This window comes from Apus apus, chromosome 4 (assembly GCF_020740795.1).
Source record: "Apus apus isolate bApuApu2 chromosome 4, bApuApu2.pri.cur, whole genome shotgun sequence".
In the NCBI taxonomy this organism is placed as follows: domain Eukaryota; kingdom Metazoa; phylum Chordata; class Aves; order Apodiformes; family Apodidae; genus Apus; species Apus apus.
In genome coordinates this window covers 88,693,128-88,706,355 of record NC_067285.1, presented here as the reverse complement: position 1 = coordinate 88,706,355, position 13,228 = coordinate 88,693,128, and the positions used below count along the sequence as shown (strand labels likewise).

The window sequence follows — 13,228 nt, the reverse complement described above, 5'->3', positions numbered from 1 at the left end:
GCATTTTTTTTCAATAGCTAAAGGCGTGCTTCCTAAAAAACAAGAGTGTTGGCTAACGTTGATTATCCCAGTGGCTAGAAAACTTGATGTTTAGACCAGCCAAGCTGACTTCAGTACGAGACTTTCCTGCCGAAAGATCAAGAACATCAATTTCCCTGGCAAGCCGACGAGGGCACCAGGTTCTGCCACAGTCACACTCCTGCCACAGCCCCTACCGGCTGAGGCCTCAAGGGGAGAAAAGAAAAAGAAAAGAAAAAATCCTTTAAACGATAACGAACATTGGATGGGCAGACACTGCAGTCGACGGAGACTGTAAAAGCAGGTCTGCTCATTTTCCACTTGGAAAGCTCGGCTCCCGAGGCCGGCGGGCAGATGCGCGCACAGCTGGGGCCCGGCAGCCCCTCGCCTGCCCCAGCCCGGCGCGCTGCTGGGCGCGGGGGCTGCCCCGGCTGGGGGCAAAGGGCTTGCTCGGCAGCCCCTCGCCTCCCGGAGCCGCAATCAAAGGCCACGGCATCGAGCAAAGCTTCCTCCCGCTCCCCCGAGGCCGTGGGGTGTGCGGCGGGGCTGCTCTGGTGACCGTCCCCCCGACGCAGCCCGGGCGGGCGGATCCTGCCGCTCTGGGAGGGAAAGACCAGACCGGGAAAGAGGCGAGAAGAACGGAGCGGCAAACGCCGGCAAGGCGGAGGTGCAGGGCGCACGGAGCGGCGAGGGGAGGCGGGGCGGGCCGGGCGGCGGCGGGCGCGGCACAGGCGCGGGGGGCGAGCAGCACCGGCGGGGCGGGGCGGGGCGGGGCGGGCGTGGAGGCTGAGCGGGAGCCGCGGGGGTCGCGGCCATGGCGCTGCGATGGACTCGGTGCCACCGGTAAGACCGCCGGGCCGGGCCGGCGGGGACAGGCAGACAGGCTGCTTGTGCGTCCGAGAGCGCGGCTGCGGAGGTGGGTGCCGGTGCCGGGTTCCTGGGCCGAGACCTGCCCGGAGGGGAACGTCGAGGCAGCGGCCGTGAGAGGAGCCCGCAGGAACTCGCGAGGAGGCTGTGGCGGAGCCTCCCGCCTTGCCCTGCGGCCCGGCGGGACAGACGAGCCGGCAAGAAGGCGGGGCGGCCTGCGGCTGCTGGCCCAGCGAGGGTCGCAGCCGCCGCCGTGGGGCCCTGCGCCGTGCGGGGCTCCGGGCCGGCCGCCGGGTGCCCCGCAGCCCGGGGCGGAGGGGCTGCCGTCCCGAAGGGAGCTGCCGCCCGCCGGGCCCGGCGCCGGGTGCCTGTGCCCTGCCGGCGGCCTGGGAGGTCGTCCCGGGCCGGTGCCGCCCCTCGGCCTGAGGGGAGCGTGAATGGGGTCGGTTTCCGAGCCGAAAGGGCCGGGTTGTCACAACGGACCTGTCGGTTTTCACCTCCCAGCCAGGCTGGGGTAACATTTTGAAGGCGTGAGGGGGCTGGCCCGGGCAAGTGCAGCGGGGGCCGAGCCCGCCCCCCTGCAAGACCCGGCGGCGGCTTCACCCTTCGGCTGAAGCTCAGGGGTACCTGGCAGTCCTGGGCAGTGGGAAACCATGGTTTGTGCTCTTAGTCTTTTAAATGTCCCCTGCGCCGAGAGGCCTACCTTCTTACGTTAATCTCACCGACTGAGCTGCTTTGGAAGCAGACCAGATGGAAAAGGTGATTAAGACTTGACTCCAGAAACAAAGGCCTTTGTTTTAATAGTTCATGATTCAGGAAGAGGGTGTACGGGTGTAAGCTTTTACGTACTTCACAGATTTCTGGCAAGGAAGGAAACTTAGGCCCATGTAAATCACAGGGAAATCGGTAGAGATTTGGGGAAGTACAGGGGGGTGCACAGAGTCACAGGATTTGGCTGTAATAATGACTGGGCTCAGTAATGAAAAAATGCTCACAAAGATGGGAAAGAAAAATCAAAGTTCCTTAGAAGGGCATTGTTGTTCTGTCAGAAGTACAGCTACTGAAGAAAAATGTACTTTTAATATCAATATTACTATTCTTTTCATACTGAAATAGTACTTTTAGGATATTCATGTCTCGCCAATGACCACAGTATTGAGAAACCTCTTATTTAAAAACGTATTTATCTTATCATCACCAAGAGATAACATGATTGTTATTATCCCTGTTTTCGTAAGTGATGGTTTGCAGCAGAAAGGCACTGTATGATTTTCCCAAGCTCAGAGTAGAATTTAGTTCTCTTAAGTCCTTTGCGTGCCTCATAAGCTGGTCCTAAACCGTATTTTTAGACTGAATCTTTACACTTAGTCTGTGGGTAGTTAATATTTATCAGAGCAAAAGCTAGGACAGACAGACAAGGATCACATGATTTTGTTAATTACTACTACTGTGAATGATCTGGATTCCAAAGGCAGTAGCCACAGCTGATATAATTAATTTCTAATTAAATTAGACCAAAATCAGGACTAAGTGCCTCACATAACTGCTCTCATTCTAATCTTATATTCTTGTCCCACCTCCCTGTGCCTACACGAGTACTTTCACAGTTGTAAGCTGGATTGGGAAAGCTACTAAGTTTTTTACTTACTAAGAGGTCTTGCAGATCAGTGAGTTGAGACAAGTTCAGTAGGTGTCAGATCAATTATGAAGGAGAAGACAAAGCCAGGAGCATGAGGTAGGAGAAGCAGGAGCTACTCCTTTCAGTGCTAGCTTTTAAATCAGTTCAGCTACTCAGTAGACTGCTTCTTTGGTGTCTTAAATAGTTTTGAGGTTACTAGGATCAGAATTTGAGCATTCTTAACCCTGTGCTTTTTTTTTTTTTTTTTTTTTTTCCTGGGCTCCTGTATCTTTAGGCATCTTTTTTAGTACTAAAAATTTTAAGAGACACATTTGTAGTTGAGCCCTGAATTGCTGTAGGACACGTCTCTCTTTTCAGGCCTGAAATGCCCTCTCAAGAAGCATGTCCTGTATCATTGCAGAAACTGGTGGTTAAAGTGGATTCATGGGTTATTCCTGTCAAAATATCCCCAAGCCGTAGACAGGTTTTATTGTTCCATGGCAAATATCTGATTGTGTTCCTGAGGTTATAGAAGTTTGTAAAAAATTCATTACTGTGTTGGAAAATTGTTTGCTGCTGACTTGAGTTCTGTTGAACTGTGTTGTGGCAGATGATCACCTGTATCATACCTAATTCTGTTTTCTATAATGACTTCTACAAGGCCTATCTTGTCCGTATGAAGCCAGAAACCATCAGTGTATACTGATATGATGTTCAAAATGGGTATAAATACTGGTATAATTTCTCCTGTCACACTAATGAAATGAAAATATATTTATGTGATTTAAGTGTAGGAACAATGCACTGTTCCTGTCTTGAACAGTGAATGGTTGAAATCAGTGTGATGAAATTTGCAAGATCTGAGCCTAATTGTAGACCTGTATATATGAACAGTACTGGAAGCAAAGCAATAAAATGAGCGTGGACATGAGTAAGAAAAGCAGTGACAGAAGCAGGAGTACTTAAATAGAAATCCCACAAATTATTTCATAAGGCTGAAGTGAAAACTAGACACTTGGCGTAGTTTGAATCTGCTGCTCAGAACTGCCTCTCTGATGGGCTCTCCCATTGAAAATCTTAAAATGCCAAGGAGAAAATACAATGTGCAGCTGTCATTTGCAGCTGGGCTGCATGTGAGGAAGAGGTTTTACTGGTAGAAGGTAGGTGCTGTTGCTGAACCTACAACACAATTGTGCTGGATCAGCACACCAGCATTGACAATTAAGGTGCTGTCAACTGTTGAACTGCATTACCATCCATTGCATTGTTGTAGCTGGTGTTTCAGCTTCTTAAAAATCAGAAGGCTGTATGGAAATTGTTCATCTTTAAGATATGCTTTTAGTAGGTATGACTGCAGCATGCCTAAAGTAGCTTTAATCTTTTTGGCCAAAACCCAGTGAAACTGCAGTGCTACAGGCCTTGACATGAGCTGCTTGCACAGCACTTGAAGACCTTCATGGAAGTTGTACTTTTGCGGCTTAACTGCTGTTAGTTATCTGGATATTAAATAGCTATGGTTATATCCACGCATGTAGCATTCAAATTTTTGGCTTCCAGTGTTGGCAGAGAAGTTTCTCTAAAACCAGAAGGTCTTTAAGATAAAATCAGGTCTAGTCTGTTCATTGAAAGTGAGCTGTGGAATAATTTTGTTTGTTTGTTTGTTTGTTTGGAGTAGTGCTTTTTTTTGTAACCATATGCATATCCTTCTTTCTAGTTCCTTTGAAGAACTCTGGAGTGTTAAACCTGAAAGCCTCTCTGGATGCCTTCTGGGTTTCTGGAACTCTTGAAGAGCAGAGAGCGTAGGTGTCTTAGAAAACCAAAGGAATAGGACTATTCAGAGACCTAACCTAGGATTTTGGGAACTCAAGTACAGTTTCTTGCTCTAACACGTACTTTCAGGTTAAATTTCAATGAGCAACCTAGACCTTGTCTGTACAACAGAGTTTTGGCCTTCAGCAGAGTTAAAAACCAGCCATGCTGCCAATATGGATCCATTTCCTTTTAAATGGTTTAACTTAGAGAGTGTACATTGATTATAAAAATTGACATCCTTTTGCATCATACAAACACCAGTATACATTTTTTTTTTAACATGGCAAACACCTTAAGTCTTACTTTGAAATTAATGTGAATTTTATGCCTATCTAAGCATCTGCAGTGGGTAAATGCTGCATGACCTAAAGATATCCTTGTGAGAAAAGACAGTCATAAAAGAGTAATACTTAACCTGGAAGTTTTGAGAGACCAGTATTGGCTCCTGAGAACAGTGTTTAAAGCAGAACTTTTCTGATTGATGTAGAAGAAGATGGAAAATGTTTACACAGTCGTAGCTCTCTGGCAGTCTTCAGCTTTATTTTGAAACTGGTTACTTGTAACAGAAATACATGATTCATCTGAAATTTAAACCTAAAATGTGGCATTGTATGGTTCAGTTGTATCTGTAGGTACAAGATCTGATTGGTATCCTAAATAACTTTACCCAAGGTGTAGGAGATTTTCTACTTTTATGTACTACTCCCACACAGTAGCACATTAATCAGCACTATTGCATGTATGGTTTATTATTACATTACCTTGTGACTGACCTTGTGCTGGGGCCTTGGTACTTCCTGGGTTTTGATGCTGCTGATTGTTTTTCAGTTGTGAAGAGCTGCTGATGGCTCACAACCAAGGAACTTCTTTTCCGAGATAAGACATTTCAAAGCTTGTGGGTTGTCAGTGTTGCCCATGCCAAATCAGACTTTGTAGGTAAGGGTGCGTGGCAAAATACTGCCATAGCATTTCATTTTTTGTAGTAACATCTGCCTTCCACTCTTAATCTAGGAGTTCTTAACATCATCTTTATTAATATAACTCAGAATATATGGTTGCAAATAACCACAGATTTTCTTAGAGCTGAAGTTTTGATTCCTGTACATTTTTGACTGTTTGTCCCACAAATTGGCAGCACAAGTCTCTTATCAAGATCTGTGTAGCATGTTAGGGTGTCTTTGCAGATTTTATATTGGCTTGCAAAAACTTGTGAATTTGCATGTTACAGAAAAAACAGCAAACCTTAGGAGAAAATAAATAGTTGTTCTTCAGAGTGTAAATTAATCTTTAGGCCATGACTTCCTTTAACTTCTCTATGTCTAATACTTTCTGAGTTTTCAAAGATGATTAGGAGGTGTTTTTAACATGTAGCCTATATAGTTCTGATAGCATACTCCAGTCATAAAGTAGTGACATAAGTGCTTGTGAGCCTGTGCAAGTAACACAAAGAGGGTAAATGGGTCTCTCTGTGGATCGGAGTGATCCACTCTTCCATAGCTTTGTGGAGTGTCACCTCCACCTGGGTTAGGTTTTTTTATCTTCCCTGGTCACCCCAGAACATCAGACCTGCAGAATATCCTGAAATATTTAGGTAGAGAGCTAAGAAAAGCAGTGTTGCTGAAGAGATACATTGTTTGGATTGCTTCTTTTTTTAGGTGCTGCTGACATTTTTCAGATAATGCACATTTATAGATTGCACTTAGGTTTGCTAATAATTGATTGATTACTTCCTGCTGGAAACAGAGCCAGAGGACACAGAAGGCTTCCTGCACAGTCCAGAGATTTTTCTTTCAGAAAAATCGTTGTTAAATACACTGGATAAAGGACGTATTTCACAAGAAATACCCAGTGTATTTAACAACGATTTTTCTGAAAGAAGAATGAGGACTACTCATTTGGAGATTGCAGCAAAAGAGTAGGATGTTGTCAGAAGGGAGGGAGTGGTCAAGAGATGATGGGTGAATGGTAGGGCACTTCACATGATATGCAAGCAAATGACCACAACATAATACTAATACGCAGTTCCAGAGAGTATAAAAGTTGGCTAAATTACCTACACATCTGTTTTGCAGACAATCTCAAGGAATAATTTAGTATGGGAGAGGTCAGTGATTTTTGAATGATATAATTGGAACTAAGGAATTTTAGTCTCAGCTCCGTCTCCTTGCAGGAAAGCAAGGAGCAAAGGCTTGCATACAGATAGGAAGGGGATACGTCACAAAATTAGAATCTGACAAGAGTTTACAAGAGACAATGAAAGGCAAGGGACGGGAAAGGAAAACAACTTTTGGACTTGAAATATACATACAAGACAATGCTTATAGCAGGCTTTATGATGAAAGGTCTTTTCAGGGTATGGACCTGTTAAAAATAGGGATCTTCTTAGGATTGCCACTAGCAGAAAGTTAATTAAGTCTTTTTAATTGTGATATAGGATGGTCAAACATGAATAGTGTACAGTGTTTATCTGTCATATGGTAAAAATGTGACTGCTGTGCCTTGCTTTTACAAAGATTTGAGAACCAGCTATTGCGGTTAACAGTATCTAGTCCTTCCAGTTTTCCATATCTCAAAGTGCTTTGTAAGAAGACAGAATCATAGTACATGAGGGAACTGAGGTAGAGAGAAAGCAAGTAATACGTCCAGTGTCAGGTAATTCCCTTCAACATTTCATCATGACGATGTGAAAGAAGTGAGCTTGCTACAGAGACTTGCCTTTTTGCATCTGGATTATCTCTGTTAACAATCAGCTATCGCCCTTTGGCAAGATCGAGTAGCGTTCACTTGAGTGTATAGTGTGAAAATGAGAAGAGCATCTAGCTTGTCTGATGCTCTCCTTGAAACTTAGAATATGACCATTTAGGCTTCCTGATTTCAAATATCTTAACTTTATGCTTGGGGTTTTTAAATGGAAACTTATTTTTTAAATTAACTTCTAAAAATACTGCTTTGAAGTAAGTAATCTTGTGGATCTTTTGCCAGTGTTTAGAGACATTTTGTGTTACTACTTCAAATGCACATTAGCTGGAGAACTCAAGAATTTACTATGAAAAATTACATGAGAAGAGGGTGAAATAATGTTTTAAGTGGTTTCTTAGAAAAAATGGTTTAAAACAAGTATTTGGTAATTTCATCCTTTACAATATCTAGCATTAAGTTGATAAATCTCCTTTTAGCTAACAAAGACAAGATGCTCATTACTTAGTGATAAAAATGTAACAAGAAGAAAAATATTCAAAAGAGGGAAAAAATTCAGAAGAGATTTCTGGACTTTGAAACCTCATAAATCCTATTTTAAAATGGAAATGCAAATTATATTAAAAAAATAATGCAAAAAGTAGCTCAGAGTCAGAGGGCATTGTGGCAGAGTATGAAATCCAGATACTTTTTTCCCAAGATGCTGGTTAATTATCTGATTCACCTTTTTGATGATAGGAGATGAGTTGTTGCCTCTCATACAGCTTTTCCAGTCAGGTGCAGTTGCAGTGGTTTTGTGTGAGTCATTTCTTGTCCACACAATCTTCCTCAGAGTTTTCTTAAAAGTTCTTACAATAAAATGCTGGGGATGCTGGCAGGAAGATGCAATGCTCACAGCTGAATCTGAGGTTTCTCGTTCCTTTATAAGCTTTGTGTCTGTGAAGGAAGGTGAGGAAGGGTGGGGCAGAGATGTGTCAGGAGGCCGAGATGCATATGCGGGGAGGGGTGACTGCTCTTCAGCAATTCTGTGTATGCAGATTAAGCTGTTGGCTCTAGATCCAGTGATGAGGAATTCTGTTTTTTAAGATGTTGTCATGTTAAAATACCTGGTGCTCTTCTGTCCACACCCTTTTTTTAAAACAGTGGTCACCAGGAAATTTCACGGAGTGAACAGGATTTACTATTTAAAGCCTTTGCATTCCCACTAGCCCTGGAGGTTTGCTTTGAGAAAGTTTATTGACTTTTGCTGCTGCTTCTGGTCATGGAAGTCACCAGCACCAGATGTTTGTTTGATGGTATTTCAAAAACAAACATGGTTTTCTCTACAAATAACCTGTTCTCAATTACCTAGCTCATATGGCATCATTTTAGTGGTTTTTACTTACTTAAGTTTTCTACAAGAATATTGCACATTGTAACAGGATGTAAATGCATGTCAGATTGCTGCTCTTGGGGAAAGAATTATTCTTTCAAGCAAAAGTACGGCTAGTTGATACACCCTATAGGATTCATGCTAATGATGGAAACTTGGAAGAAACATAAATTTAACAGGACAAAGCAGAAGTCATGTTAAAACTCATGTTAATACAGCACATTGTTAATTAAAGCAAGCATTTATTTTAAAAGGCCCCTCATTGCATAAGATCTGTTTGTGAAATGACTGATTTGCCACAGCAGAGACAGATAAGGAGGAGTGTTTTTTTTTCCTCAAAATGGCCAAGCCTTATGGATGCCATAAAAAATCTTGAACACTGGGGGCTTTTTAAGAACTCAACTGTTAACATTTGTGATTGCAAAATAAGAATGTACCTCTTTTTAGCCAGACAGATTTTTAAATTCTTTACTCTTAAGTACTTTGTTCTTTGCTTCAGTAAAGAGGTTTCACTTAGAAAGATCCAGCAAGTTTTAGCAGCTTTGGTGTGGGAATTTAGCAAGAGGATTTAGTAAAAAAAATTGCTATAATATGTGCAGTTAATAAGATACCAGATGGAAGTATTCTGCAGCAAGAAGTAGATTTGGGGCTATAGTTTTAAATAAATGTAAGATAAACTGTTCTGGGGGAGAAGTAATACAAGAAATGTAGCAACTGTTAATTGTAAGAAGTTGTAAATTGTAAAAACATTAATTGTAAAACCAAAAGTTTTGAACTTCTATTAAAACTTGGTCTGTGTGTATAAAAGTCCTTTTCTGACTGCATTGTTTGGTCTGATAAAATGAATGTCACCTATGCTAATGAACACTGGCTTTCTTTCGGAAGACAAATTCCTGGGTTGATTGCTAGGGCTTAGCTAATGTTCATAGAAGAGAAGCATTGTAATTAAGTTTATTCATCTTGAAGTTTATTCTCAACCCTGTTTCTAATTCAATAGGAAGAGGGTTTATTATTCATGATAGCTACTTTGACTCCTGAGTTTAATAAAGGTTTTTAACCATCAGCAAGGACTGCAGGTTCTGAGATAAGGATGCCTTTCAAAATGCTGTTCTCTGCAGAATTAGCAGCTTGTCTGCTTTTTCACCATACTTCAGCATGAGAAACTGGTGGGCGGGCTGCTTACATGAGGTGCTATTACAAAAATATTTTGCATTTCAAACAGAGTAATCAAACTCTAGAATCCTGGAAGTGTCGATGAAATTCAGAAAAATTCAATCTTTGAAGCAGAGATTCCTGACCTTACATAACTGCTCAGTGTTTTGGGTTTTTTTAATGAAAATGTGGAAACAACTTTTTTCTAGGCTTATTTAGAACTGTAACTGTGCATTTTTAGTTGAAAACCCTTAATTTGCTGTATTTTACCATGTTTCTAGGTAGAGCACACTCCTTGGATTATAAATCATTTAAGGCACAATGGCAGATCACATCCGCTGGGCCCGTTACCATTGGCAGCGACTGGTATCTACAGAAGGTGGAGAAGGTAGCAGGAGCAGCCATTCAAATAACAAGTGCTATCAATCATCAAAAACTATTGGCAAACACAGGATAGTGATACCCTGTTTGGGACATTTTAAGGAAGAGTATGAAAAAGTATCAAAACTGTACATGAACAACAAAATACGGACTACTAAATATACTTTATGGAGTTTCTTACCACGGAATTTATTTGAACAGTTTCACAGGTAATGTGCTCCTTTTGGTTGTGGTGATTCTTCTAAAGTAGAATCCTTTTATTTAAATGTGTGTGTTACTATATAGACAGGTATTCAAAATTGCTCTTCCTTCTGACCTGACTTAACACTTCTGAAGAGATCTGTATTATTTAGCCAAAGTCTTTAGTATCATCAGTGTTGGGCCAATCCTTTTCTCCATAGTTTATGTAATTTCCACTCATTGTGTTGCTCAGATTATTGAAATGTTCCTTACTCTTGCAGCATTGCCACGCAGCAATCTACAGGAGGATTTTCAGCTCATTTCCTGCAAATGTTTTTCTCCCCTTCCAGCATGTCTTTCTGTTTCCAATTTTTTTCATCCTCCCACTTGGAGGGTTGCTGATTTATAAAGATACGCAGGGAGGTTATAGGATGGCTCTCTTTTAAAAATAAATATTCTATCCCAGGAAATGATAAAATTAAGTTTAAAAGAACTGTAAATTTGAGAGAATACAAGTTTCTTAAAACCTCACTAAAAGGCATATGACTTGAGGAGAGGCTTAAAAATAAAGGAAAATCCTTGGTTTCTTCATCTTCTGATCATGCATACTAGGCAACTGTGCAGTTAAATAATCTATTGACTGGAGAGTGAAATGGAGTTGTCGATACTCGGTTCTTAAATTGCAGGTTGGGTGAAGAGAAGATAAATTACTTCAAACTCAAGTGTCTGTGTAGCATGGAGTAGGGGAATGAGGATGACTGCCTGCTAGCACAGCTAACTCTTATCTTTTCTCTTTGTTTCAGAGTTGCCAATTTGTATTTCTTATTTCTAGTTGTCCTGAATTGGGTTCCTCTGGTGGAAGCCTTCCAAAAAGAAATTACAATGCTACCTCTAGTAGCTGTTCTGACAATTATTGCAGTGAAAGATGGTCTGGAAGATTACTCAAAGTACAAAATGGATAAACACATAAACAACTTACTAACCAAAGTATATAGCAGGTAAGAGACAGCAGTCTTTCTGGTTTTTTGTTATTAGTTGATTATAAGTATAGGGGAAAAGTTCTTGATAGATCTTTTGGTTTACTTTCTGGATAGCTCATAGAATCATTAAATAAGTTGGAAGGGGTCTCTGGAGGTCATTTAGTCCAGCCCCCTGCTCAAAGCAGGTCTGATTAGATCAGATTGCTTGGGGACTAGTCTAGTTGAGCCTTGATCACTAGTTTTGCTAAATGCATATCAAATTAGTGTAAAATTTGCTTAAAAATATATACAAAATTAAAAATTCTTTGGTTGATGCAAGAGTATTCAACCATGAGTTTAATTTTCATTCCTTTAAAATCACTGTAAGAGTCATAGAAATTCAAGGTTGCTAATTTGTCACTATATTGGTAAAGCTCATTAATGGTATCAGGATGTACTCACATTTCCCCAAACAGAATGAGATAATTTTCTATTGGAATGCATCACACAGTTAGATACAAATGTTATCATATGTTCCACAGTGCAGGACTGCAGTGTTACAGATGCAGGTCAGGAGTGGAGCCATGCTAGTAGTGAGAGTTTGCTGTCAGGCAGTTAAGCATGGATAAGTCAAAGACAGGAAAGCAGACTGATCACATTCTAAATTAAATACCAAAAAACTTCTTTTAATGCATCTCAGAGCTGCTCGTATTATTGTTTTTCTGTTATACCTTTCATAAAAAGATATTCTGAGACTCATTAAAAGCCTGTAAAATACAAGAATAAGGGTCCAGTATACTTTATTTATATTTCCATGCATGCTCTGTGGTCATGCTGGGAGAAAAGTATTTTGAAAAACGTCACTTACCACGTATTATGGTTGCCATCACTAATAGCACCTGTAGGTGAAGACTGACTAGCAGTTAGGCACTCGCACAAATTCAGTAAGGTCTGAGCAGCAAGTAGTTGCTGCAGTGCCAAACCACATTTAAAGCTCCCTCTTTTCGTTAAAGACATGCCTTTTCCTAGTGAAGGCAATACACTGAAACCAAACTTTTCTAGAATCTTCATGTGCTAGCTGGTTATGCTAAACCCTAAACTCTGTACTGTAGACATGAGCTTGATCAGCCCACGCAGCAGGTGTGCAGTCTGGTACTACATAACCATTAAATATAGCGTGATGTTACCCGGAAGATAGGATCTCTGGCTTTCTGTCATATGGTGTTTTAAGAGCTAGCTCATAACCATAGATAAAGTTTGGACTATCATTTTATGTCATCAAAGGAAAGCCAAACAGCTTTTTGTTCGTTCTTTTTCCTGTCTGCAAAGAAGGCCTAAGGGAGAAGCTGGATTATTTCTGCTATAAATTATCATGTTCCCTGAAATAATTTGTTGCCAGAAAGCTGAAGCATTCAATATCCAGATTCCTGAAACCTGTGTTACTTGCAATATCATGCCAATGTCAATGAAGCAGACTTAATTTGTGGTCTTCTTTTCTGGCTGGATTTCTTCCCTGTCACCAAAAATGTGTAATGAGAAGTGGCCATATTGGCAATCTGTCAAAATACCATCTTGTAAGGAATTTAGTTTTTGTAACTTCTTTTTCTCCTTAGTTACTTTATCATTATTTTATGTGGTATAGTCTGGTTTTAAAAGTAAGCCTGGAAGCAGGGTTCAGGGGTATTAAACCTTACTGCTAGAAAAATGATGACTCGCTATGTGTGGCGTGATTTATCTTAAGCTTCCGTTAATCTCGCGTTAGGATTCAGAATTTCTTAACTAGTTTATTGAGAATCCCTTTGAAATTGTAATTATTCTTCCAGTGCATGCATTTAATCAAGCATAGTCATACCAATTGTAAACATGATGAAGAATTAAATAATGTTGAATACAGTTTCCAGTTATCACCTATCTGTGCATTTGTTCACCTGTAGAAGTTGTGTACATTGTACATCTGTCTGTACTTAGACATTCGATACTGATACCTGCATGGCTCCTGAGACATGTGCCCAGTATGATGGCTGTTCTTGCTATCCCAACATAATTAAGCAGTAGTTGTCATTCTTGAAAGCTGGTAGGATGCTTGTTCGTATCTGAAAATAATTTGCATGAAGTGTTTTCAGGAAGGCCAGAGATCATTGCTTCTTGAACTCTTGTGAGGCTTGCTTGTAT

At 41.1% G+C, this 13,228-nt stretch overlaps 1 protein-coding gene across 7 annotated transcripts in view; it reads left to right on the top strand.

The window, feature by feature from the left end:
- The first annotated feature begins 803 nt into the window (after positions 1 to 803).
- Positions 804 to 13,228, top strand: part of ATP10D (ATPase phospholipid transporting 10D (putative)) — a 45,533-nt gene continuing 33,108 nt past the window's right edge. For 6 of the 7 annotated variants that reach the window (XR_007889332.1, XR_007889333.1, XM_051617631.1 and 3 more), the window contains exons 1-3: positions 804 to 861; positions 9,818 to 10,126; positions 10,901 to 11,095. Coding sequence is in view for 5 of the 7 variants with exons in the window: in XM_051617631.1 (XP_051473591.1) it covers positions 9,858 to 10,126; positions 10,901 to 11,095 (464 nt within the window). In the remaining 2 variants the exon portion in view is untranslated. Of the gene's footprint in view, positions 862 to 4,217; positions 4,307 to 9,817; positions 10,127 to 10,900; positions 11,096 to 13,228 lie in introns of those variants that run through there. The other variant, XM_051617628.1, reaches the window with a different exon arrangement.